The sequence below is a fragment of the Erpetoichthys calabaricus genome, chromosome 12, assembly GCF_900747795.2.
Source record: "Erpetoichthys calabaricus chromosome 12, fErpCal1.3, whole genome shotgun sequence".
In the NCBI taxonomy this organism is placed as follows: Eukaryota; Metazoa; Chordata; class Cladistia; order Polypteriformes; family Polypteridae; genus Erpetoichthys; species Erpetoichthys calabaricus.
Genome location: NC_041405.2, coordinates 93755000 through 93781324, shown reverse-complemented (window position 1 = coordinate 93781324; position 26325 = coordinate 93755000). Strand labels below are relative to the sequence as shown.

The 26325-nt window shown below is 39.7% G+C and overlaps 1 protein-coding gene across 1 annotated transcript in view; it reads right to left on the bottom strand.

The window, feature by feature from the left end:
* Nucleotides 1–26325, bottom strand: part of drp2 (dystrophin related protein 2) — a 481386-nt gene that overhangs the window by 5073 nt on the left and 449988 nt on the right. The window contains exons 18-22 of the mRNA XM_051935078.1: nt 24331–24396; nt 17957–18115; nt 17627–17864; nt 17253–17370; nt 519–605 (exon numbers count right to left, since the gene is read on the bottom strand). Of these exons, the coding sequence (XP_051791038.1) occupies nt 519–605; nt 17253–17370; nt 17627–17864; nt 17957–18115; nt 24331–24396 (668 nt within the window). The remainder of the gene's footprint in view (nt 1–518; nt 606–17252; nt 17371–17626; nt 17865–17956; nt 18116–24330; nt 24397–26325) is intronic.

Below are 26325 nucleotides of genomic sequence, written 5' to 3'. Positions count from 1 at the left end.
GAAGCGAACCTGGGTCTCCTAACTGCAAGGCAGCAGCGCTACCACTGCGCCACCGTGCCACCCCTAAGTATGTATACATTTTTAAAATTGTCTTTCTTTGATCATGTGCCCCAACTTCGGATTGCAAGCCTTACGATTGCATGAGGGTTGTGTTGCTGCCTCGTTTCACTTGTTTTTTTGGGGTTTTTTTTTTTTAACAGCATGTCCACTTTCATTTTGTTTATGCAGGTTACTTTGAGAAATCAAGCTTTTCTCCCAATTTCTGCCACCATGTTGTGAGGTCAAATGGCAGTGTTGCTCCAAAGTGATGGATGAACCTTTCTCATTTTTCTTAATTTCTCTTAACTACTTAAGAGGTACCCACCCAATTTTCCATGCCACCACATTGCCTTGTATTACAAGATACAGCCATGTTATTTATGAGTTAGAAATCAAATATGATGGCCCTCTCCTCTTGAAACTGATTTCCAGCCTGAAGTCCCAAGTTGTAACTTTGAAGACAAATAACCAATGCTTACCGCTGTCTGCTGGGAACACGTTCCTCAACTGCTCAATCACCTCTTCTAGTCTCAAGACAGTGTTCTGATGTTCATGTTCCGAGTCATCTGCCAGGAAACATTTTTAACATGAGTTCAATTTAAATGTTATGTTTTTAGGGTTCATTACAGTCATATGTATTGAGTACAGTGAAATCCTCAGTTGCATGTGCTAATCAACATGCAACACATGTAAATCAAAGTCACATTTTACAAGGAAAAAATCAAAAGCATAAATGATATTGATGCCTTAAGAGTTCCAAATGAAACAAAATATCTTCAACAACAAGCAAATCAGTGCAAAGCTACTAAAAGGCTATTAATAAAGGAGGACATCTGCAGTGTGCCCTGTTGAAGACTGACATCTTGGCAGGATGTGCCTTCTATCTTGCACCTGCTCCACCCAGCAGTTTCACATGGAGAGGTGGGTGGTTGGAGACACTGATGGACATGTACCACACATACAAATGGAAATTTCTAGGTACCACTGAAAAGTCAAGCAAAATGACACCTTTTATTTGCTAACTAAAAAGATTACAAAATGCAAGCTTTCAAGGCAACTCAGACCCCTTCTTCACCTTTACCTGAACAAGGGCACTGAGTTGCCTTGAAAGCTTGCATATTGTAATCTTTTTAGTTAGCAAATAAAAGGTGTCATTTTGATTGACTTCTCACTGCATTTATAATGTCTAACACGGTACAACAGCCTAGTACGAGGTACCACTGACAACTAGAGATAAAGGTGAACTGGCTGTATTTCTGAATCTGCCACTAGATGGTAGCACAAACCCACAACGTGCAGTCTTTAGAGTCCAGCAGAAGTAACTTGGGCAGGACATGAATTTATACACTACAGTATCGTCTTCTAGGGCACCTTTTCTATGGAGTTAGCATGTTCTTGTGTGTGGGTAAGTTATCTGCAGACACTATGAATTTTTTGCACATTTTATAGATGCACTGTCAAGCTGTTTGAGATCTTTAAGCAGACCTTGTAGCCTTAGCGGATGAGCGAGGGATCTGCACAGCCTTCCTTTGATTCTGAAAATGAGGAGTTGAGGTGAATTGCATCAATGTGAACCTCTGGAAATAAAAATAAGTGAAAAGTAACTTCACCAACTGTAGATGTTAAAACAAAACATTGTAGTTCCATCTTTCTCTTCATGTTCAGGGTGAAGTTAAGTTTAATTTGTTTTTCTACAACTCCTGTACCTGTAGCTATGCTCTATTATCTGCATTCAGAGGATTTTCTACAACTCCTGTACCTGTAGCTATGCTCTACTATCTGCATTCAGAGGATTCTCTCAAAATAGAACACGGCATTGTTTTTGGAAATTAACCAAACGGCACACTGAGGTTTCTGACTTCATTGGCCATTCTAATGATAATGATGTAGCATAATGCAGGCTTACGTGTTGTCTGGTCTGATCTCATATAAAATGAGGACATGGAAGCCCTTTTTCCCTTTCCATCCTTTCGTATATTGCTATCTTTTCAACACTTGATGAGCCCTCAGTAATACCCGTAGATTGATTGAGTCTGGAGCTTAAAGCCAGAGGGATAATTTAAAATAGGACATGAGGGTTTTACACTTGTAATTAGAAAGTGTAATAAAAGCACAGAGCGCTGAGTGAAATTACATCTGTGATTTACCTTGTATTAATAATAATACATCCACTTTCTGAAGCTGATTATTTCAATTCAAGTTTATAGTGCTTAGGAACCTGTCTGGGCAACACTGGGACCTGCAGGACACACTCACACTCATGCATACGACATCAACACAAACGGATGGGGCAAACTCCACCAAGGCCGTGACCAGCCCGGGATACAATCCCAGTGTCCTGGTGCTATCAGACGACAGCTTTATGCTACCTGTTAATAACAATGAAACTGTTATTACATAGCATCTTCATTCTACACAAAATAATGTAAAGGCAAAAGAACAAAAATGGAATCTTGGTCAGTTCTTAATTTACAGATATTGCTTGTTGAATAAGAAAACCAGTGAATGACTGTGCAAACAGTAAGAAGACAGTACACCGCTGTTATGTTTCACTCTTAGTATGCTGACTTAGTACTACATGGTGTATAACAATGATGTGAATGTTTACCAACAGGCCATCAGATTTAAATGAAGGTGTTAAGCTATTCACAGCTTAAAAAACGCATCAAAGTATTTTAAAATAAACCCCAAATGGCTGTCATACAGTAGTCATGTCCTCCACTTTGAGTGACCATCTGGAATTTCAAAAACATCATCAAAGACCTTTGGTCTGAGGCAGTGTTAGAAATAGGACCCATCAATTAGAATTTCATATAATGAATGGACTCCGCATTAATCTGTGTGAGGCACAGGCTACTTCAACTCAAAACTCTACATCACACACATTTCTCTCGACTCGGATTATCCACCATGTACCACAACTGTCATAAGATATCTGCCTCACAAAGTCACATATTGTGGGAATATTCCATGCTTGGACCTTTCTGGAATAAAATTTAAACCTCTCCTTAGCAGAGTTTTGAACTATCTGGGGTGATAGTTGCTGGGGCTACACTTTTTGAGACATAAAATTTAACATTTCCTAGCATACTATCAAAAAAGGTTTTAACCTCTCATTTCTGTTCTTTATGGAAAATTAATGTTTACCAATGAAAAGGTATTCATTTCTTCATTACTTTGAGTAAGCAGGTTCAGAAGATGCATTGATGGATAGTCTCTCTCTCTCTCTCTCTCTCTCTCTCTCTCTATATATATATATATATATATATATATATACATACAGTGCATCCGGAAAGTATTCACAGCGCATCACTTTTTCCATATTTTGTTATGTTACAGCCTTATTCCAAAATGGATTAAATTCATTTTTTTCCTCAGAATTCTACACACAACACCCCATAATGACAACGTGCAAAAAGTTTACTTGAGGTTTTTGAAACTTTATTAAAAATAAAAAAATTGAGAAAGCACATGTACATAAGTATTCACATCCTTTGCCATGAAGCTCAAAATTGAGCTCAGGTGCATCCTGTTTCCCCTGATCATCCTTGAGATGTTTCTGCAGCTTATTTGGAGTCCACCTGTGGTAACTTCAGTTGATTGGACATGATTTGGAAAGGCACACATCTGTCTATATAAGGTCCCACAAATTGACAGTTCATGTCAGAGCACAAACCAAGCATGAAGTCAAAGGAATTGTCTGCAGACCTCCCAGACAGGATTGTCTCGAGGCACAAATCTGGGGAAGGTTACAGAAAAATTTCTGCTGCTTTGAAGGTCCCAATGAGCACAGTGGCCTCCATCATCCGTAAGTGGAAGACGTTCGAAACCACCAGGGGCCTCATGTATAAACGGTGCGTACGCACAGAAATGTTGCATACGAACAATTCCACGCTCAAATTGCGATGTATAAAACCTAAACTTGGCGTAAAGCCACGCACATTTCCACGGTACCTCATACCCTGGAGTACACAATTTCTCCGCTCGGTTTTGCAGACTGGCGGCACCCAGCGTCAAAGCAGTGCTACTGTTCCTGTGAGGTCACCCTTTCTTTCTTAGATCCACATTCCCGAAGCGGCTTTATAAATACACTGAAACTAACTGCATATTGTTTATTAGTGTACAGTGATCCACCCTCGCTATATCTCGCTTCGCCTTTCGCGGCTTCACTCCATCGCGGATTTTATATGTAAGCATATTTAAATATATATCGCAGATTTGTTGCTGGTTCGCGGATTTCTGCGGACAATGGGTCTTTTAATTTCTGGTACATGCTTCCTCAGTTGGTTTGCCCAGTTGATTTCATACAAGGGACGCTATTGGCAGATGGCTGAGAAGCTAGATTGCTTACTTTTCTCTCTCTCTTGCGCTGACTTTCTCTGATCCTGACGTATGGGGATTGAGCAGGGGGGCTGTTCGCACACCTAGACGATACGGACGCTCGTCTAAAAATGCTGAAAGATTATCTTCACGTTGCTATCTTTTGTGCAGCTGCTTCCTGAAACGACATGCTGCACGGTGCTTCGCATACTTAAAAGCATGAAGGGCACGTATTGATTTTTGCTTGTTTGTTTTTCTCTGTCTCTCTCTACCTCTCTCTCTCTTTCTCTGCTCCTGACGGAGGGGGTGTGAGCTGCCGCCTTCAACAGCTTTGTGCCGCCGGTGCTTCGCATACTTAAAAGCCAAACAGCCCTATTGATTTGTTTGCTAGAGATTGTTTTCTCTATCTATGTGACATTCTGTGCTCCTGACACGCACTCCTTTGAAGAGGAAGATATGTTTGCATTCTTTTAATTGTGAGACAGAACTGTCATCTCTGTCTTGTCATGGAGCACAGTTTAAACTTTTGAAAAAGAGACAAATGTTTGTTTGCAGTGTTTGAATAACGTTCCTGTCTCTCTACAACCTCCTGTGTTTCTGCGCAAATCTGTGACCCAAGCATGACAATATAAAAATAACCATATAAACATATGGTTTCTACTTCGCGGATTTTCTTATTTCGCGGGTGGCTCTGGAACGCAACCCCCGCGATGGAGGAGGGATTACTGTAATGCATCTGATTGTAATTAACCTGCAGCAATATAATGGTCCAGGGAATAGCCATAGTATTCCAAATACCATAACTGCTTTAGCGTTGTTACTCTCAATGCATCTTCTTTTTTCAGCTGCTCCCGTTAAGGGTTGCCACAGCAGATCATCTTTTTCCATATTACTCTCACTGCACTAGTCGGAGTGTTTATATCACTGTATCTGAGTGGGGAATCACAGAAGCAGCTAATTGGAAAGAGAATTATCGGTACACAGCATGAAGTAGACGCTGCCTGAGCCACGGCAAAACATTTCAGAGACTTTCCTGTACGGACTTCGCGGTTTAGAAAAAGTTTCATCCCAAGAACTATAAACGCATTCAATCAGTTCATCAAGTGCTCCTTGTAGAACTGTTTGTATTTATAAGTACAATTACCTCACTGTAAACTTGCACTACAGTTATAATATTGCACAACCTGCGCCACTTTATAAAGCGCATATTTACATATGATGACGATATCATTTTTAAGATGAAATGCAGCAAAATATGTTGATTATTTTATACAGATACAACTTTAACTTCATTTAAATAATCTGTATTGTTAATAATTAAACATGTGAGGACACGGTGCCGCAGCGCTAGCTAGTTCAGGGATTGTTCCTGCATTGCGTTGTATTCTTGCTGGTGCTGACGCGACACTGGAAGGATAGATGAATATAATAATTAAACATGTACTACGAAGATATTTCAATGTTCCTTAAAAGTTTTGAAGAATCAGCATTCTAAGCTTACAAATGGCTTCACGTGTATTACATAGCTGATTGTGTGGCGATTAGGTATTTGGAGAAAGAAAAGTAAGGACAGGAATTGGAGGTTAGTATGTTTGAAAGAGACAGTACTTCTGTAATAAATTATTTCATCGAAGGTCGCGCATGGCGCAGCAAGCCTCTTGCGTGAGACATGAACAAGCACTGTGCCACCGTGTTCCCATGTTTAATAACATGCTTTCATTCCTATCATCATGAAAAAGATATCACGTATACATCTCAGTATTTTAATTATTCAGAGAGCTGTAATATCACGAATGTAATGGATTATGTGTCCTGTCGGAGAAAGAGAAAGCCCGTTTAAGAAGCAGGTAGTGATTCACACCCAGAGCACATAGAAGATCAAATACAGAACAAAGCATTTGAGAAACTAGTAAATTAAACAATTTTAAGAAGAAGTTTATGATGTTCTACTTTAATGTTTGCGTACGTACAGATTCCTGCATCTGGATTTTTCTGTGTGTACGCACATTCCCGCTTTTGTGCATACGCCATGTTATAGTGTGAGTTCTACACACGGCGTTATACATGAGGCCCCAGGACTCTTCCTAGAGCTGACTGGCCATCTAAACTGAGCGATTGGGGGAGAAGGGCCTTAGTCAGGGAGGTGACCAAGAACCCGATGGTCACTCTGTCGGAGCTCCAGAGGTTCTCTGTGGAGAGAGGAGAACCTTCCAGAAGGACAACCATCTCTGCAGCAATCCACCAATCAGGCATGTATGGTAGAGTGGCCAGACGGAAGCCACTCCTTAGTAAAAGGCACATGGCAGCCCGCCTGGAGTTTGCCAAAAGGCACCTGAAGGACTCTCAGACCATGAGAAAGAAAATTCTCTGGTCTGATGAGACAAAGATTGAACTCTTTGGTGTGAATGCCAGGTGTCACATTTGGAGGAAACCAGGCACCACTCATCACCAGACCAATACCATCTCTACAGTGAAGCACGGTGGTGGCAGCATCATGCTGTGGGGATGTTTTTCAGCGACGGGGACTGGGAGACTAGTCAGGATAAAGGGAAAGATGACTGCAGCAATGTACAGAGACATCCTGGATGAAAACCTGCTCCAGAGCGCTCTTGACCTCAGACTGGGGCGACGGTTCATCTTTCAGCAGGACAACAACCCTAAGCACACAGCCAAGATATCAAAGGAGTGGCTTCAGGACAACTCTGTGAATGTCCTTGAGTGGCCCAGCCAGAGCCCAGACTTGAATCCGATTGAACATCTCTGGAGAGATCTTAAAGTGGCTGTGCACCGATGCTTCCCATCCAACCTGATGGAGCTTGAGAGGTGCTGCAAAGAGGAATGGGCGAAACTGGCCAAGGATAGGTGTGCCAAGCTTGTGGCATCATATTCAACAAGACTTGAGGCTGTAATTGCTGCCAAAGGTGCATCGACAAAGTATTGAGCAAAGGCTGTGATTACTTATGTACATGTGATTTCTCAGTTTTTTTATTTTTAATAAATTTGCAAAAACCTCAAGTAAACTTTTTTCACGTTGTCATTATGGGGTGTTGTGTGTAGAATTCTGAGGAAAAAAATGAATTTAATCCATTTTGGAATAAGGCTGTAACATAACAAAATGTGGAAAAAGTGATGCGCTGTGAATACTTTCCGGATGCACTGTATATATATATATATTTATTGACTTTTGGACTTAGCTGGTCATCTGTAGGCTCATTTCACATCTGATTTCTGTTTGGGTGCCATTTAAGGAAAAAATTAAGTAATTCAAAGGACCAAATCTTAAAAAAAAGGCGATTAAAACAAACGAAAAGAAATTCATTAGCAGTGAGAACTGGTCACTAATTAAAATGAAAGCCTGCCACAGTAGTGCTTCAGGGCTAGACACGGAGACCCCTGGCATAAAGCATAAAACTTTAGTCCTAAATTAAACAAAAAGGTTACGTCGGGAAGAGTAGCATTTCTCTCTCTCTCTCTCTTTACAACAGCCCTCCCATTAATGCATTTAAATTCCATTTTGAAAAGTCCCGAGTGATACATATCTTACCAATATCAATATTTATTGAATAAAGTACTGAATGCTCTGAAGTGGCATTTTTCTGAAGTTTGCACATGTAAAGAAATTCATAACCTCCTAAGAGTAACAGGGATGCATAATGAAGATCTGCATCTCAGATTAATCAAGCGAAAATCTAACAAATCACCAGAACCAGATAGCATTTATTCTAAAGTACTTCAGGAGGTTAGTGAGTACATTTATAAACACTTGATGTGTATTTTGAACATCTCTGCATTCCTGGAGAAAATCCTACAGACTGAAAGCTATCTAATTTTACCCCATTATATTAAAAAGGTGATCAGGTTGATTCAGGTTAACAGGTGACAGGTGAATTAGTGGAAGGAAATAATAAAGAAAAGATCGAGTAGAATATGTCAAGAAGAGGTGTGTTGTTTCAGCAAATAGCCAGCGTGGGTTCAGACGGGGAAATAATGTTTCACTAATATAAGGAAGCAGTGAAGGCATACTATGAGAGAGGTATTTCCATTGAGTTTTAGAAAGCTTTCATAAGGTACCACATGAGAGGCTAGGTATCAGACTGAAAGAAGTGGCAATTCAGGGCACTGTGGGTACAAAATTAACTTAATCACGGGAACAAAGAGTTATGGTGAGAGGAACCTTTTCAGAAGTAGGTGATGTTAAAAGTGGGGTCCATAAGGGGTTGATGCTTTTGTTAATGCAGGTACACATAAACAACCTGAAAAAGAATTTGACAACAAGCTGATTGAGTCTTCAGATGATAGCTGCAAACTTCAACCCAGTCACATTATTTAATAGCCACACCTTGTAAGTGACAGATGAAATTAAAGGTAAGAAAATATAAGGTATTTCATGTCATAATTAAAACTATTTAAATAAATGATAGGAGATGTAATTTCAAAGTGCTCATGTGAGAAGGACCAAGGAGTCATAACTGACTCATCACTATCTACATCTTGACAGTGCACAGAAGCCATTAAGAAGGCTAATAAGATATTAAGTGACACAGCATGATGTGTGGAGTACAAGTCAAGAGAGGTTATGCTTAAGCTTTGTAACACACTGGTGACACTTGTGGGCACTTCTGCTCTCCATATTACAAAAAAGACATACAGCCCTGGACGAAGTGCAGAGAATGGTCTCAAGGCTGATTCCGGGACTGAAGGAGTTGAACATTTTCAGTTTAAGCAAACAGACATGAAGAGTTGACATGACTGGAAGATTTAAAATTATAAAGGTAATTAGTACAGTGGATCCCTGCTGTTACTTTAAAAAAATATTTCAGCAAGTACACAGATGGAAACTAATTAACAGCAAATTTATCACAAATGTTAAGAAAAGTGTTTTTGTTTTTTTCACACAAAGAACCATAGACACAAAGAGCAAATTGCCAAGTAATGTGGTATAGAGTAGGACTTCAGGGACTTTCAAATCTGGACTCAATGTTTTTTTGGAGTATCTAGGGTGAATAGGATGGATGAGATTGTTCAGATGAATGGCCTGTTTTTGTCAAAATTGTTCTAATATTCTATAAGTATGATTTTAATAATTTAAAACCATCTTTCTGAAACTTTTAAAATGAATGCTTAAATTCTAAAATACTAATATTTACTTTGAAAGAATGGATATTTGAGCATTTTTGAAGTTAAGCGCAGTCGTGGGAAGGATGTCATTAACTTCAGATATTTGTATTGTTAAGTGAAGATGTATTTAGCAATTTTATGAAAAGAAAAAAAAAGTGTACCCAGGATCCATTTCTATACTGTAATTGTGACCAATAAGGCACCAGACAAAAGGTAAATGCAAAAGCCTTAAAGGCTACCGAAATGTCCACTTCAAAGAAGCAAAGTTTCCAGTTTCACAAAATATGTCATCCATTCTTCATTATGACAGCAGGACAAATTTGGAAAGATTTGATTTTATTGCAGCTTTATTGGCATTTTCTCTTCTAAGTTCACAAAAACTTCTGTGGGTGGAGTTTACATGGAAAGAAATGAAGATGTTACTGAACTGAAAATGCTCCAAGGGGGAAGAGTCCAAAAGTAAGAAGCATGCCTGTCATCGTTTAGTTAAAATGGTCTGGGAAAGCATAAGCAGAATGTAAAATCAAAATTGGAAAACAAATTACGTGTACTGTCTATCACCCATGTCAGCATTGCAGATATTTTGAAGCTATGATTTGAAGAGCTTAGTTTACATGGAAATAATTTGCTAGGATGAACAAGGGGTTTTTGGTGCCCAGTTTCCCAAGATTGATTATTTGCTGCTCAACAGTTAAAGAAAAGATGTTGCTGATCACCTTTATCTAAAGCCAGCTTTAGTTAAAAACTTTAAACAAGTCATGGAATTGCAATGGAGTGTAGACCAAGGGTGGGAAATACATCTGGATAGTTACTTAATTGACGGTGTCATTTGATAGCAAATTTAGCAGAGGTAAGTGCCTCTCCGGGCGTGAACCTGAACCCATACAATCAGACCTATTTTTTTCTTTTTAAACCAAGCCTTACAATTGAATGTTCAATGACAAAAGAAAACTGCTTTACTTAGTCAAGGGCTTGAAACTGAAGGTAATTTAATTTCCTGACAAATTCAAAGAATTATTGCACATTGCACAACTGACTATAGCTTTGTAGCATAAGATAGATGTCAGACAAAGTTGTAGCAGTCGCGGTGATGCTAAGATTCACACCATCAGAAAGACTGTGAATTATTCATTGTATAGTGAGGACTCCAGAAACACTCCCTGCCTTGACCTGGTGCACACACATTCAGTCACCGGGGCACAGTTATTGGCCCAATAAATCGATAATTAATAATGAAATATATTAATTGAATGAAGAATAAAAGAGCATGCAATGTAACAAAAACACATATTCAAAAGACCCTCCCCAAATACCCAACAGCAGTTATAACACAGCTCAACAACAATAAACACTAATAACAATGTCCAAAACACAATCCAATGTAGCATAGTAGACAGTAGACAGTGGATAATGAGTGGAAAATCTTGAAAATCCTGTGAACGGTTCACTGTAAGCAATGTAAAGTTTGTCCTACCAGTTTCCTGATGAGGTGATTGAGTGTGCTCCCTCTGAGCACTTATCTAATCTATACAAACTCACACAAACAGGCTGGCACAAGACAGACCATACATCTGGACAGGATCAGTAATCCAATATAAAACTGGTAATCCAAATGTGTGAAACAGTGTTTTAAAAGATAGACGAACAATCGCAATCCTTCAACGTCTTGCCAATTCCTATTTTAAGGGCCTGCTGGCTTGGTCTTCTTCCCAGCAGCCCCTACACCCTTTCTGCTAGGAAGTGTAGTACAAATCTAACTTTTACAAAGTTTTCATTGAATGGTTCACAGCACTAATGCTCATCAAATTGTATGCACTACCTTCTGTACAATTGGTTTCAGAGCATATTTAACAAGCATGACTAAGATTTTCTTGAGAACAGAAAACATAATAATGGAAACTGCATTTGCCAGCACTCAAGAAGCAACGTATTCCTCTGTAGCAGGACATTTGTAGTATACTGTAAGGCACTTCTGTACAACTTGATCACCTATGAGGGCAGACACAGCTGCAGTTCCATCATTAAATTTGCTGATGACACCACCATTACAGGCCTGATCACCAACAATGATGAAATGACTTATAGAGAAGAGGTCTATCTGTTGACTCCAACAATCTGATGGTTAATGTCAGCATAATCAAAGAGCTGGCCATTGGATGGGGCTGTAGACAGGATGATCAGCTTTGCATTTCTTGGAGTGACCATCACTTATTAACTGAACTGCACACAACACATTTTACATCTTGTCACAACGGCACACCAGCCCAGCCACTTCCTCAGACATCTGAGGATAGCTTTCATTTCTCTATCTGTTCTCACAAACGTCTACAAGTGCACAATGGAGTCCATCCTCACTGGTCACATCATATCCCTATATGGCTCCTGCTTGGCACAAGATCTTAAAACACTGCAGAAGTTAGTGAAGGTGGCGCAGAAATTTACTGGCATCCAGCTGCCTTCCAGGGCCGGGACAAGGGTGAGGCAAATGAGGTACTTGCCTCGTGTGAACAATGGGATAGGGCACCAAATTGATGAAAAATGAAAATTAATAAATCGCAAAATAAAAAAATAAGAAAAAAGGCAAATGTATGTTGCAATGTTCGTCAAATACCTTAAGCAAACTGACGATTTGCATCGGATGCTCTTGCTCGATACACTCCTTTCCTTGTGTGATATAAGGAGTAATAGATATTTTAATATCACAACTTAGATGGAGATATGAAAAACTATATGGGATTCCGTCTGATTTCAGATTTTTAACAGGTGAAAAATTAAAGTCAATGGATACAACAAATTTTTAAAAAGCAGCTTGTGATTTATCCCTTAAATAACCAAAAGAATATAAATTCTGTAGAATTCTTATCAGAAATAATCAGTTTCAAAAATCAGGGAATGACGTTTATTCCAGACCTTAAAGCAGCTACAAGTTTAGATCTTTTAAAAACGATTCATGAATATTGTTTAGTTCAGTCCTTTCCAAATTTAGAAGTTGCACTGAGAATATTCCTAACACTACCTATTACTGTAGCTTCTGGTGAAAGAAGCTTTAGTAAACTAAAAATTATCAAAACATATTTAAGACAATCACTCGCTCAGGAAAAATTGTCAAATATGGCAATTTTATGAATTGACAAAACAAATTAATTTTGATAAAATAATTGATGAATTTGCTTCAATAAAAGCAAGAAAAGTAAAACTTAAAAAAAAGATTTTATATTGGGCATTTATTTAATTATTTATTCATTGTAATTATATTCAATTTTGTTTTGTCTAAAGTATTATTGATATTATTTTGTCTCTATTATTAAATTAAATTATTGAAAAATTTGTAATATTCTAATTTCTCTCTAATACTTTTTTCTTTTGTTAAGGTTGGTGTGATTTTATTTTTAATATGTGCAATTTTATTTTCCTATTACTATTGTACTATTATTGCATTCTGTGATTTTTTAATTTAATAATTAATACATTTATTTCGTTCTCAAAATCATTTATTTATTTTTATTTAATACTTATTAGTAATAAAAAACTATATACATAGGGGTACAAATTTATCCTCCTGCCTCAGGTGAAAAAACCTCTAGGCCTGGCTCTGCTGTCTTCTATTCATGATATATATACAATAGTTGCTGCCTTAGAAAAGGAAACAGAATAAATAAAAACCTCAGCCATCCTGCACAGCCATTTTTCTCATTCCTACCCTCTGGCAGATGGTAGAGGGCCATTAGCACTCAACAGCAGCAGATTCTGGGATAGTTTCTGCCCACAAATATTGTAACAGAGCAAACAGTGAGCATACAGTATATACATGGTATTTGTGACTACATGTTTTATATATATATATATATATATATATATATATATATATATATACAGTATAAATATATATACTGCATATACACCATGTGTGTGTGTTGCATTCTATGTACTTTTGTATACTGTATTGTATATTCTGTGCCACGTGTGTGTACATGGGAGACAGCTTAAGGGCTTGGTGATGGTAGGGGCTGGTGTGGCACCCTAATGCCTTTTCTCTTCCTTCCTCTTCAGAAAGGCACACTGACAGCCACTTCACCACTGACATCACTTCTGCTATCTGCCCTCCCTGCCAAGTGACTAGGTGGACCACCTTGTTCTCAGTTGTGTTCTGAACTCGCATGTGGAAAGATGTCTGCACGTGCTGCATTATTGTGCATTCTTTCTAATTATACAGAGTCACCAAATAGATATATTAAGTTTTTCACTTTGTTGTGTCTCCTTTTCACATCTTCATAACTTGCTTTTATTATAAAACTAGCAGGACTACCCGGTGTTGCCCAGGAATTTATAACTGGTGAATTTCCAAAATCAAAGAAACTGAACATAGAAATCGAACAAACATTTTTCTGATTGACATTTTATTGTAATAGTTAATATTATCTCATTTTATGTGGTCATTTTAGAATTTTGGATACAGTATATTTTTTGTTTTGTCTTGGGGTTTCGAAAATGAACAAATTGTGAGGATTGCCCACTATAGAACATGCTACGTAGAGTTGTCCGTGTGAAAAGTATGGATTTTCCAAATTGATGCCTGTAACTTTGAGTGATTGCCCTTCGGCCTTATTGTCAGAATCGGCGGAATTCTTGGTATGAAAACATCTTGATGTCTTGCACAATGTTTGAGACGGCCTTGAAATAGACTTTTTTGTGGCATCGGAAGTGGACTTTCTAATGCTATGTCTTTTTTTTTTGGTGGCATGGGTATATTAGCGAAAAGCAGGACAATTATAATGTGTCACATGGTATTACGTATGGAATAAGCACCAGAGTGAGATGAATGTACGTTATTTACAATACGTCGGAAAGCGAACAATTAGCAACAGTCAGTCAGAAAGACCAAGACTGAAATCTTACTGTGAGTCGGAAAGCGAGCAAATAGCACCACAAATACAGAAAGCCAGTCACGCGCACTGGGTCGTTCATGTTTTACATCCATACGGCAGCTCCCCTTCACACGATGAAAGCAGTCAGCTTTCTCATACTTGAGAAACATTGGTAAAGAGGGATGTACAGAGACCAAATGTGCCATTAGATGGCACCACCGTTGACGTCTGTTGCAACGTGCGGCGATCTTGTCGATGATAAGTACGGGGACGTGTGGCGAATGTTGCGTCCGTCAAAAGGTGTCCTGTGCTTGACCAAGGACATTTTTCCCAACCAAACATACCACATGACTTCCTCCTGGTCACAAAGCAGCCCCATGCCCAGTTTGGTGGTGATCAGACGCCCTGTGCAAATTTGTACGGCGGACAAACAAACATAGACTCTGCTTTATATATTAGATGTACTGTGGAAAATCAGCCCTGACACAGACAGACAAGTCCCAAGCACACACATTTTATTTTCTTTCTTTTCTTTACATTGCACACAGTGCCCAAATCAGCCACAATTAATACTTAGTCCCTTTCTTTTTCTTCTGTTTCACTCATCCTTTCTTCTGCCACCTCCACTCCTCTCCTGTAAGATCTGTCCTCCACCTTCTGACTCTGGCTCCTTGAATGGAGTGAGGTGGCCCCTTTTATATGGCAACTGGAAGCGCTCCAGGTGCTACGTGACAATCATCCGACAGCACTTCCTGGAGTGGCAGAAGTGGTACATGGACACCCAGAAGCACTCCAGGTGCACCCGGATCTTCTTCTGGCAGCACTTCTGGCAGTAACTTCCTAGTTGTCCAGGGCTCCAAAAACTGACCAGGTGCCCTCCCCCCGGTGGTGGTCACGGGCCCCAGCAGGGTGAGCTTCCAAGCTCCAATCCCCTGGCCCCGATACAAACCAGGGGGGCTGCCCTCTGGTGTCCCGGGGGAGGTATTGTCCCGATCCTTCCATCTTTAAGGCATCCCAGCTGGGTCCACCACAGTACATAATAATAATTTTATGGTACACTGTACAATAATAAGTTTATACACATTTTAAAAGTTAAAAATATCAAAATATATATTTATTTCTTGCCTTTTAGGTGATTTGAACCATGCACAATAGCCAGTTTCAGAGGTGTCTAATTTTGCAAGACTGAGCAAAGAGCAAGAGACAAACCTGAACTGGGAACCAATTCTGATTTATTAATTCATGCCAGGACAATGCAGCATTGGCAACCAACCTAAAAGACAACTGCTCAGGAGGGAGAAGAATACTACTGTGCACAGGGGCAGAACACACCAACTGCACACAGACGGTGACCAGGCGGGGACACCAACACAGTCTTATGCGCATACGCACTCCCGTGCTGCCCATCAATTTGACTCCAACGAATCTTTTATAGGAAGTTTTACATTTACAAGCTAAGAACTTGATACACAATTACACAACCATTAAAACTATTGCATATTTATAAAAAATATAAATGAATTTCAATTTGGTGAGCAGTACTGAATTTATTAAAAAAAATGCAGTATTTCTACCCTGTACCTGTTAAAAGTTGCTTAAAACTTTCAACTTTCATTTACATTTGTACTCATCACCTCTCCTTTTGCAAAAGTACATGATGTCTTTGAAAATACACTGTAAGAGCTAATCTTAAAAAGTTAAAGTTTTGAGTTAAACTTATATTCATGTTTGCTTAATTTGAATAGAATAGAATTTCTTCCATAGTCATAGACAATGGTATAGTCTTTTCCCCCTATAAGTTAGTAAGAGAGAGACCCTTCTTGCTATACCTGAGAAACAGTGTGATAATAGATCCTGTTGTGTTTAGAGCAGGTCCCAGTAAACAGGGACTTGAAAGACCCATTTTCAACTTAGAAATGGGAGAAGCATACAGTTTTCTGACCATTTTGAAATGGTTCAGAAATGTTAAGTAAATTGTAACGATTTGAGATATGACAAGATTTAAGCTTTGAACAGAACCTTTCGTATTATAAATTTTTCCCTTTTTTGCTATTTTAATTTTCTTTTTTGTGTGAACTGTTTTACTTTGAAACTTGACAAAACTTTTAAAAACGAAGATATTTTGTCGGTGGAATCATTTCTGCGCGTCAGGCTTTTGTTGAATCCCATTTTTTGAGTTAGAGCTGTTGAACTCTTGTAACTTTGGGAAAACGCAGCTACACACACTAAATGCAATTTTTTAAAAGTGATCAGCATAAAAAAATTGCACTTAAAAATAAACATTGAAATGGATTAAGTTTAAGTGAATATTCACTAAACATTATTTCTTTATTCTCTATATTAGAGAACTGAATGTATTTCATGCACAGGTGTCTAAAAATAATATCCGCTTTTGGTCATTTGTAGTGAATCACCAAGTGAAGAAGATGAAAAATTAATTTATTCATCATTCATATCTGCTTTTCTGCCTTCCATCGTGAAGATGTCTACCACTTTGCAGTTTTTACTAACTCATCAGGGCTCTCCTAGTTGTCCAGATTTATTAAAAAAATTCTTGTACATTCTCTGAGCTATGCTTCAAATAGCTAAACCACTTTCAATTAAGTAATCCATAATTCAAATTTTAAACTTTAGCACATTGTGGTAGAGACTGCTTTATTCTGCATAGTAGAACATTATGTTGGGGGTTTGGATTTTACTTCATATTGAATTAAAAGAAGATTATTATAAATCATGCTGGAGAGTGGCAAGTAAAAATTTCACCGTACTCTGTACACATGATGATTGTGATCTTATAAGCCTAAAAGTGTATAACGAGTTACACTCAGGAGCAGTAGCTCAGTTTTGAGTCCAAAGTGCAAAGGCGCCAGCACTTCTTGCACGGCCTCATAACTGGCTAAGGCCTCTCACCTGCAGGTTCTGTTTCTGGGGTCTCCCTGGAAGGCTCCTCCCGTTGGCTGCCTGCAGACTGCTGTGGCGACGATACTGAAGAAGCAGCTGACTCATTAGCTTCTGACTCTTCTTTGGGCTGTGATGAAAATCAGACGTACATTTTCACTTTCTCTTGCGTTCCCGCTGATTAAATGCTTGATGAAGTTATAATTGAATCCAAATAAGGCCAGTTGCCCCTGCACTTACTTGGTGAACTGCATTAAATTAAAATTTCCCCTTGGCTAGCAAAGAAAAAGAATCTTTTCCTCTGCCCCATTTAGAGTGCTTAATAAAGCAAGTGCACTGTGAAGCTGTGCTATTATTTCACTTTTGTTGTCTGGACTCCGTCTTACCTGTAGCAACAGTTCTCTGAGGCGTTGCAACTGTGACTCCAGTTGCTTGTTGTGGTCCTCCAAAATCTGCATGCGGGTCTCTAGCCGGCTCTTGTGCTGCCTCAAAATGCGGGCCTCGGCCAACAACTCATCATCATGTCGCCCAAGCGGAGACCCAGGAGTGCCTTCGGTCAGCTGAGGAGAGGCTGCGGCCTCTTCATGTTGCCACTTTAACCGCCTGTATTCCCCTTGTAGTATCCTACGATGACCAGGGAGTGAAAAAAAAAAACTATAAGACTGAAAGCTGAAGTAGCTAGAGCACGTTATGTGATCAAATTGATCTGTTATTACCTGTTTTCATTCTCCAGACGGGCTAAGATTCGCTCCAGTTCATCCTTATCTTCACAGTTCAAATTGCTTAAAATGTGTCCACTTCCAAACTGCTGACCTGTAGGAGAGTCCTGCTCCAGAGTGGGACTGGAATGACGCAAAAGATACTGGTCCTCATCCCTGTTGAAAATTCATAGCAAGTATATAGTTACAAGCTAGTACCATGGCAAATAAATCAAAACTGCACATCACATTTTGGGGTCTGCATTGTTGAGTTAAGGGGACTGTTACTTATACTGTAAGAATGGATATATGAATTTGTATTGTCTTATGACACGATTTTATGGTTGCAATTTGTGGGTTTTATGTGGAGCTATTTTGGAAGCTGAGGAAGTGATAGTTACCAGAACACAACAGGGAGGATTTTGAGAGATTTGAAAAGCATGAGAACCTAAGCATCAACTGGAGGAGGCCATTCCAGTAGTTACTCATATTGAAAATACCTGACAGAAGGTCTGTATGTTATAAGGCATATTAGGAGTCTTTGTTCTTCTCTAAACGTACTATTGAGTGCCTAAAGTACATGATAGATACAGTGCATCCGGAAAGTATTCACAGTGCATCACTTTTTCCACATTTTGTTATGTTACAGCCTTATTCCAAAATGGATTAAATTCATTTTTTTCCTCAGAATTCTACACACAACACCCCATAATGACAACGTGAAAAAAGTTTACTTGAGATTTTTTGCAAATTTATTAAAAATAAAAAAATCGAGAAAGCACATGTACATACAGTTAGGTCCATAAATATTTGGACAGAGACGTTTTTCTAATTTTGGTTCTGTACATTACCACAATAACTTTCAAATGAAACAACTCCGATGCAGTTGAAGTGCAGACTTTCAGCTTTAATTCAGTGGGGTGAACAAAACGATTGCATAAAAATGTGAGGCAACTAAAGCATTTTTTTAACACAATCCCTTCATTTCAGGGGCTCAGAAGTAATTGGACAAATTAAATAACTGGAAATAAAATGTTCATTTCTAATACTTGGTTGAAAACCCTTTGCTGGCAATGACAGCCTGAAGTCTTGAACTCACGGACATCACCAGATGCTGGGTTTCCTCCTTTTTAATGCTCTGCCAGGCCTTTACTGCAGCGGCTTTCAGTTGCTGTTTGTTTGTGGGCCTTTCTGTCTGAAGTTTAGTCTTCAACAAGTGAAATGCATGCTCAATTGGGTTAAGATCAGGTGACTGACTTGGCCATTCAAGAATTTTCCACTTCTTTGCTTTAATAAACTTCTGGGTTGCTTTGGTTGTATGTTTTGGATCATTGTCCATCTGTATCATGAAACGCCACCCAATCAATTTGACTGCATTTAGCTGGATTTGAGCAGACAGGATGTCTCTGAACACCTCAGAATTCATTCGGCTGCTTCTGTCCTGTGTCACATCATCAATAAACACTAGTGTCCCAGTGCCATTGGCAGCCATACACGCCCAAGCCATCACACTGCCTCCACCGTGTTTTACAGATGATGTGGTATGCTTTGGATAATGAGCTGTTCCACACCTTCTCCATACTTTTTTCTTGCCATCATTCTGGTAGAGGTTGATCTTGGTTTCATCTGTCCAAATAATGTTTTTTTCCAGAACTGTGCTGGCATTTTTAGATGTTCTTTAGCAAAGTCCAATCTAGCCTTTCTATTCTTGAGGCTTATGAGTGGCTTGCACCTTGCAGTGCACCCTCTGTATTTACTTTCATGCAGTCTTCTCTTTATGGTAGACTTGGATATCGATACACCTACCCCCTGGACAGTGTTGTTCACTTGATTGGCTGTTGTGAAAGGGTTTCTCTTCACCATGGAAATGATTCTGTGATCATCCACCACTGTTGTCTTCCGTGGACGTCCAGGTCTTTTTGCGTTGCTGAGTTCACCAGTCCTTGCTTTCTTTCTCAGGATGTACCAAACTGTAGATTTTGCCACTTGTAATATTGTAGCAATTTCTCGAATGGGTTTTTTCTGTTTTCGCAGCTTAAGGATGGCTTCTTTCACCTGCATGAAGAGCTCCTTTGACCGCATGTTGTCTGTTCACAGCAAAATCTTCCACATGCAAGCACCACACCTCAAATCAACTCCAGGCCTTTTATCTGCTTAATTGATAATGACATAACGACGGACTCGCCCACACCTGCCTATGAAATAGCCTTCGAGTCAATTGTCCAATTACTTTTGAGCCCCTGAAATGAAGGGATTGTGTTAAAAAAATGCTTTAGTTGCCTCACATTTTTATGCAATCGTTTTGTTCACCCCACTGAATTAAAGCTGAAAGTCTGCACTTCAACTACATCGGAGTTGTTTCATTTGAAACTCATTGTGGTAATGTACAGAACCAAAATTAGAAAAACGTTGTCTCTGTCCAAATATTTATGGACCTAACTGTAAGTATTCACAGCCTTTGCCATGAAGCTCAAAATTGAGCTCAGGTGCATCCTGTTTCCCCTGATCATCCTTGAGATGTTGCTGCAGCTTAATTGGAGTCCACCTGTGGTAAATTCAGTTGATTGGACATGATTTGGAAAGGCACACACCTGTCTATTTAAAGTCCCACAGTTGACAGTGCATGTCAGAGCACAAACTAAGCATGAAGTTAAAGAAATTGTAGACCTCCGATACAGGATTGTCTTGAGGCACAAATCTGGGGAAGGTTACAGAAAAATTTCTGCTGCTTTGAAAAGGTCCCAATGAGCACAGTGGCCTCCATCATCCGTAAGTGGAAGAAGTAGAGCTGTCCGGCCATCTAAACTGAGCGATCGGGGGAGAAGGGCCTTAGTCAGGGAGGTGACCAAGAACCCGATGGTCACTCTGTCGGAGCTCCAGAGGTCCCCTGTGGAGAGAGGAGAACCTTCCAGAAGGACAGGTCTCTGGTCTGATGAGACAAACATTGAACTCTTTGGTGTGAATGCCAGGCACCGCTCATCACCAGGCCAATACCTACAGTGAAGCATGGTGGTGGAAGCATCATGCTGTGGGGATGTTCTTCAGCGGCAGGGACTGCGAGACTAGTCAGGATAAAGGGAAAGATGACTGCAGCAATGTACAGATACATCCTGGATGAAAATCTGCTCCAGAGTGCTCTTGACCTCAGACTGGGGCGACGGTTCATCTTTCAGCAGGACAACGACCCTAAGCACACAGCCAAGATATCAAAGGGGTGGCTTCAGGACAACTCTGTGAATGTCCTTGAGTGGACCAGCCAGAGCCCAGACTTGAATCCGATTGAACATCTCTGGAGAGATCTTAAAATGGCTGTGCACCAACGCTTCCCATCCAACCTGATGGAGCTTGAGAGGAGCTGTGAAGAGGAATGGGCCAAACTGGCCAAGGATAGGTGTGCCAAGCTTGTGGCATCATATTCAAAAAGACTTGAGGCTGTAATTGCTGCCAAAGGTGCATCGACAAAATATTGAGCAAAGGCTGTGAATACTTATGTACTTGTGATTTCTCAGTTTTTTATTTTTAATAAATTTGCAAAAACCTCATGTAAACTTTTTTCACGTTGTCATTATGGGGTGTTGTGTGTAGAATTCTGAGGAAAAAAATGAATTTAATCCATTTTGGAATAAGGTTGTAACATAACAAAATGTGGAAAAAGTGATGCGCTGTGAATACTTTCCGGATGCACTGTATATCGGAAATATATAATGGAAATGCAGTTTCAGGAAATGAGACATACTGTATACTGAATATACTGTATGGTGTAGTGTAGTAAGAATTAAGGTTTTTTGATTTCTCCAGCGCCTTCCACACCATCTAGCCATCCCTATTAAGGGGCAAGATTAGAGATCTGCAGGCGGATGAGCCTATGGTGTCCTGGATAATGGGCTCTCTGTTGGGCGAACCACAGTTTGTAAGACTCAAGGATTGTTTCTGTGATATGGATGTGAGCAACACTGGAGCAACACAAGAAAAGTCCTGTCTCCATTTTGATTCACTCTGTGCACATCTGACTAGAAATATAACACCACATCATGTCACTTGCAGAAACTCACAGATGATCCCGCACTTATGGGGTGTTATCAATAAGGGGGGTGAACCAGAGTATAGAAGTTGGGTGGAGAAGTTTGTTTTTTGGTGCAGAAAGAGAATTGTCTGCATGTTAACATCAGCAAAACCAAGAAACTGGTTATTGTCTTTCAGCAAACCAAAGAGTCTCTATGTCCGGTCACTATTCAGAGAGTGGATGTAGAGGTGGTCCACTCCTACATGTACTTGGGGGTCCACATCAGTGACTGGTTGGACTGGTCTTGTAACACAGAGGAAGTAAAGGACAGAGCAGGCTCTTTATTCTTAGGAGACTGCATTCTGTCAATGTGGATATTGACTTCCTTCATACCTTCTACAACTTTGTGATGGCCAGTGCGATTTTCTAGGCTGTGGTGTACTGGGCCAGCAACATCTCTTCAGGAGAGTCCTACTTATTTAACAAGCTAATTAAAAAGGCAGACTCGGTTATGGTAGCAGCAAAGCATTGAATTAAAACAAAACTGAATGCCATTATGAACAATGCTGCACATCCTCTCACTGACACACCTACACTGGGGACATTCAGCCAATTATTATTATTATTCAGCAGAAGGGTGTCAAGAAATGCTATAGGGGCTGCTTTATAACATCAGCAATATGCCTGCATAATGCATCACTGGGACTGGGACTGACAAGTTTTCTTTGTTTTTAACCATTTTGATGTATATGTAAGGTCTGCTGTTTGTCTTTGTCATAATAAAATAGTATCATTTATTTATTTTTTATTTAATTAGCTTCTTTAAAAAGCCTTATTTCCCACTGAGAACAAATAAAGCTCTATCTATCTATCTATCTATCTATCTATCTATCTATCTATCTATCTATCTATCTATCTATCTATCTATCTATCTATCTATCTATCTATCTATCGATGATAGTTGTGAAATGTGCTATGTAAATTAAAGCTTCAGAAATTTCTAGCTCTTATTAAGCACAGTACTTTCTGTCATAATGTGAGAACAGAGCTGACCAAACATTAATGACTTTGCATATCACGTATGTTCTTTCTATATTGATAAGCATGGCAGAATAGCAGAGCAGTGAGCTAAAGGTTTAACTGATCTGCTCAGCATAACACTTCTTCCTAATCCTGGGCCTGTAAGCAAACTGTAGTTCTTTGTGTCCTGTTTTTTATATACAGTATATAATATATGTACATACTAATCAGGATGTTCTTTATTGACATTTTTATATTCTACCTATTCACAAAAAAATTAATCCACAAAAAAAAAAACTTTTTTGGTTCCCCTTTTATCCATCCATTTTCCAACCTGCTGAATCCAAACACAGGGTCACGGGAGCCAATCCCAGCCAACACAGGGCGCAAGGCAGGAACCAATCCCGGGCAGGGCGCCAACTCACCGCAGGACACACACACATAGGCACACCCACACACCAACACACACTAGGGCCAATTTAGAATCGCCAATCCACCTAACCTGCATGTCTTTGGACTGTGGGAGGAAACCAGAGCACCCAGCGGAAACCCGGGTTTCCGGAATCCCTCCACGCAGGGAGGACCCGGGAAGTGAACCCAGGCCTCCTTACTGTGAGGCAGCAGTGCTACCACTGCGCCACCGTGCCACCCTGGTTCCCCTTTCATGCTGTTGCATATTCTGTTAAGCCTGATAATACTTCCTATTTCATTCTGTTTGCTCATAATAAATAAAAGTTTGTGTTTTGATTGCGGGCAAGTCATTAATAAATGGTGAACTACCTTTTCTCAGCCTGCTTCTCATTCTTTCTACTCTACGCAATTCCTTGTGTGGCACAGGAGTTAATCCAATTCAGAATATTTGATTGCTTGCTCCTCTTCTCTTGTAGTGAACTCTTATTTACATTTATATTTGAAATCTCACCCTTTTATGGTTAGTTCAGTGTCAGCAATTTGGCGTGCCTGTTTCCTAAGGCATGTTAACTTGAACACTTGGACCTGTGAGGGCAGATGTGCTTCTTCTTGTGCATTCATGTGAGAACAGCGTGAGGTGTTTGGGTCTAAGTGCACATGAGGTTTCAACTCAACCCTCTGTAGTAAAGGCAGAAAAGAAAGATAAGCCATCTGGGGACTGTCAATCCGATCTGCAATTTCTTTGGGGAAATATGAGTCAGCTTTCTGTAGCTTCAGTGATCATCAGATTAGTGTCACTACATTTGCTGGTAGTGAGCAGAACCCCCTGATCTCCTGATCCTACAAGAGGCCTGCGCCAGTGTATATCTAAAGCTACTGCATTGCACCCTGCCACCACAATGACCTTGCATTCGAAGCCATTATTCATACTGGGTATTTCTACTTTCTTGGAACTCACAAGCTTTCATCAGGCGACAGGCTGTCAGTGAAGAAGGAGCAGTTCTGATTTTCCATTTCAGCAAGCCTGTAGTGACAGAAAATAGATGGTTCCACATATTATTTTATTGCTTAGTTCTTTTTTCTCTAAATCCTTGACACAATCTAATACTCAGTGCCTCACAATTTTGCCTTACAGCCAATGTTCATTTTGTCCTTTTTTTACAAAGATTTCTCACATCCGCATCGATATATTCAGTTTGCAACCAATAAAAATAAAAACAGGATACTCTTGCTGCTTCCTCAAATTTAAATATTCACATCAGTTTTGCCTGCTGAATGCCCTGATGATATCCACGCTTTTATATAAACAGCTAAATCTTTTTGTAACTCTGTTTGCATTACACTGGGCACTGGTCCTCATTTCACTTTGCATCGGGCATACGGAAGGGGCAGTTTAGCCTTTGAGAAGCTGCACTAAAATGTCTTAGGGTTTGACAGAAGAAGGCCATCCACCCACTGAGTTTCTGAACCCACGTAGTCCATACATTTCATCCCTCCTATTATTTAATGACCTGTTAAGTTCAATTCAGTAACAGAGGGAGCTCCAGCCCTTTTTTACATACATTCACCATAGATGAAGAACATAAGAAATTTCATTATTGAAGAGGAGTCCATTCATTCCATCAAATTTGGCTGTTTAGCTAATAGCTACAGTATACTGTCCCAATATCTCATCCAGACAAGAGTACTGCACTTACAGACAGGGATGCCTTGCAGAATATTTTCAAGGCAATGTGAAAGTTCTGGTTTTAGTATCCTTCAAAATGGCAGCACTGAGCCTCCTTTCTCTGCCGGATGGCTTACCTTATTCCCCTCCCCGCTTTCAATAAAGCCAGCCTTGGACTCCTTGTGTGCTTGCTGCCCTGCTCTTCTCCACTGGAGAGTCTGCTCTCACTAGAGCTGCTGTTTGCCGATGACCATTTACTACTGTATACTGTACCACGTTTACACTGCACATTCATAATTGAGCTCCATAGCCATGCAGTAGAAGGCAGAGAAGAATTTGTTTTAAGTTCTTCAGTAAACGTCTCCGAGTTTTTTAAGACATAACTTGACACTGGTAAGAGGCAGTGTTACTTTTGTTAACTGTGACAAATGGAGATTTATTGTTCTTAATTTACATAATACACACACACATTCCCAAAAACAGTCAGCTATGATACAAAAGATCCTCACACCCTTTTCTGTGCATTTCTGCTTTCTTTATTGAGATCTATTTAAAGAGACCAAAAGTAAAGGCGAGCAAGTGGGCCGAGTGTAAAGCATATCACACATCTACACACCACAGCACAATGTGATTGCACACGGGGCATCTTGTACTTGCTTATTTTAATACTGATATTTCAGCTTCCTCATCAAGTGCTCCTGCTCATTGGCTTTTCAAAATAAAGATATTAGATTACAGAAAGGATTTTAACAAAAACACGGTGGCTCATCTCCATTCTCAAAATGCTGAAAATGAAATGGAAGGTGAACATTGTATAGAAATAAGAATGAATTTCACAGAATGGAACTAAAATAACCTTGGCCCATTCTCAAAATGTGTTTTCCCAATTTCTAGGTTAAGAGGAAAACAGAGCAATGGAGCCACATGTTTATTGCACAATTCCAGAATACGCAACGCAGCACATGGAAGTTATCGTGCTGGCATGCGGTGCCCCAACTTCACTGTGACCACTAAATGTATACACAGTATGGTAAATACTGTACCTTCAGGATGAAACCATCCATTTATAAAACTTTTTCAATTACTATAACTGAATTGAACTGGGGGTACCAACAAGGGATTTGTATTCTCTACAGACGGGTATCAGCAAGAGTGAAAGGGAAGGTCTACAGGACAGTAGTGAGACCAGCTATGTTATATGGATTGGAGACGGTGGCACTGACCAGAAAGCAGGAGGCAGAGCTGGAGGTTGTAGAGTTAAAGATGCTAAGATTTGCACTGCGTGTG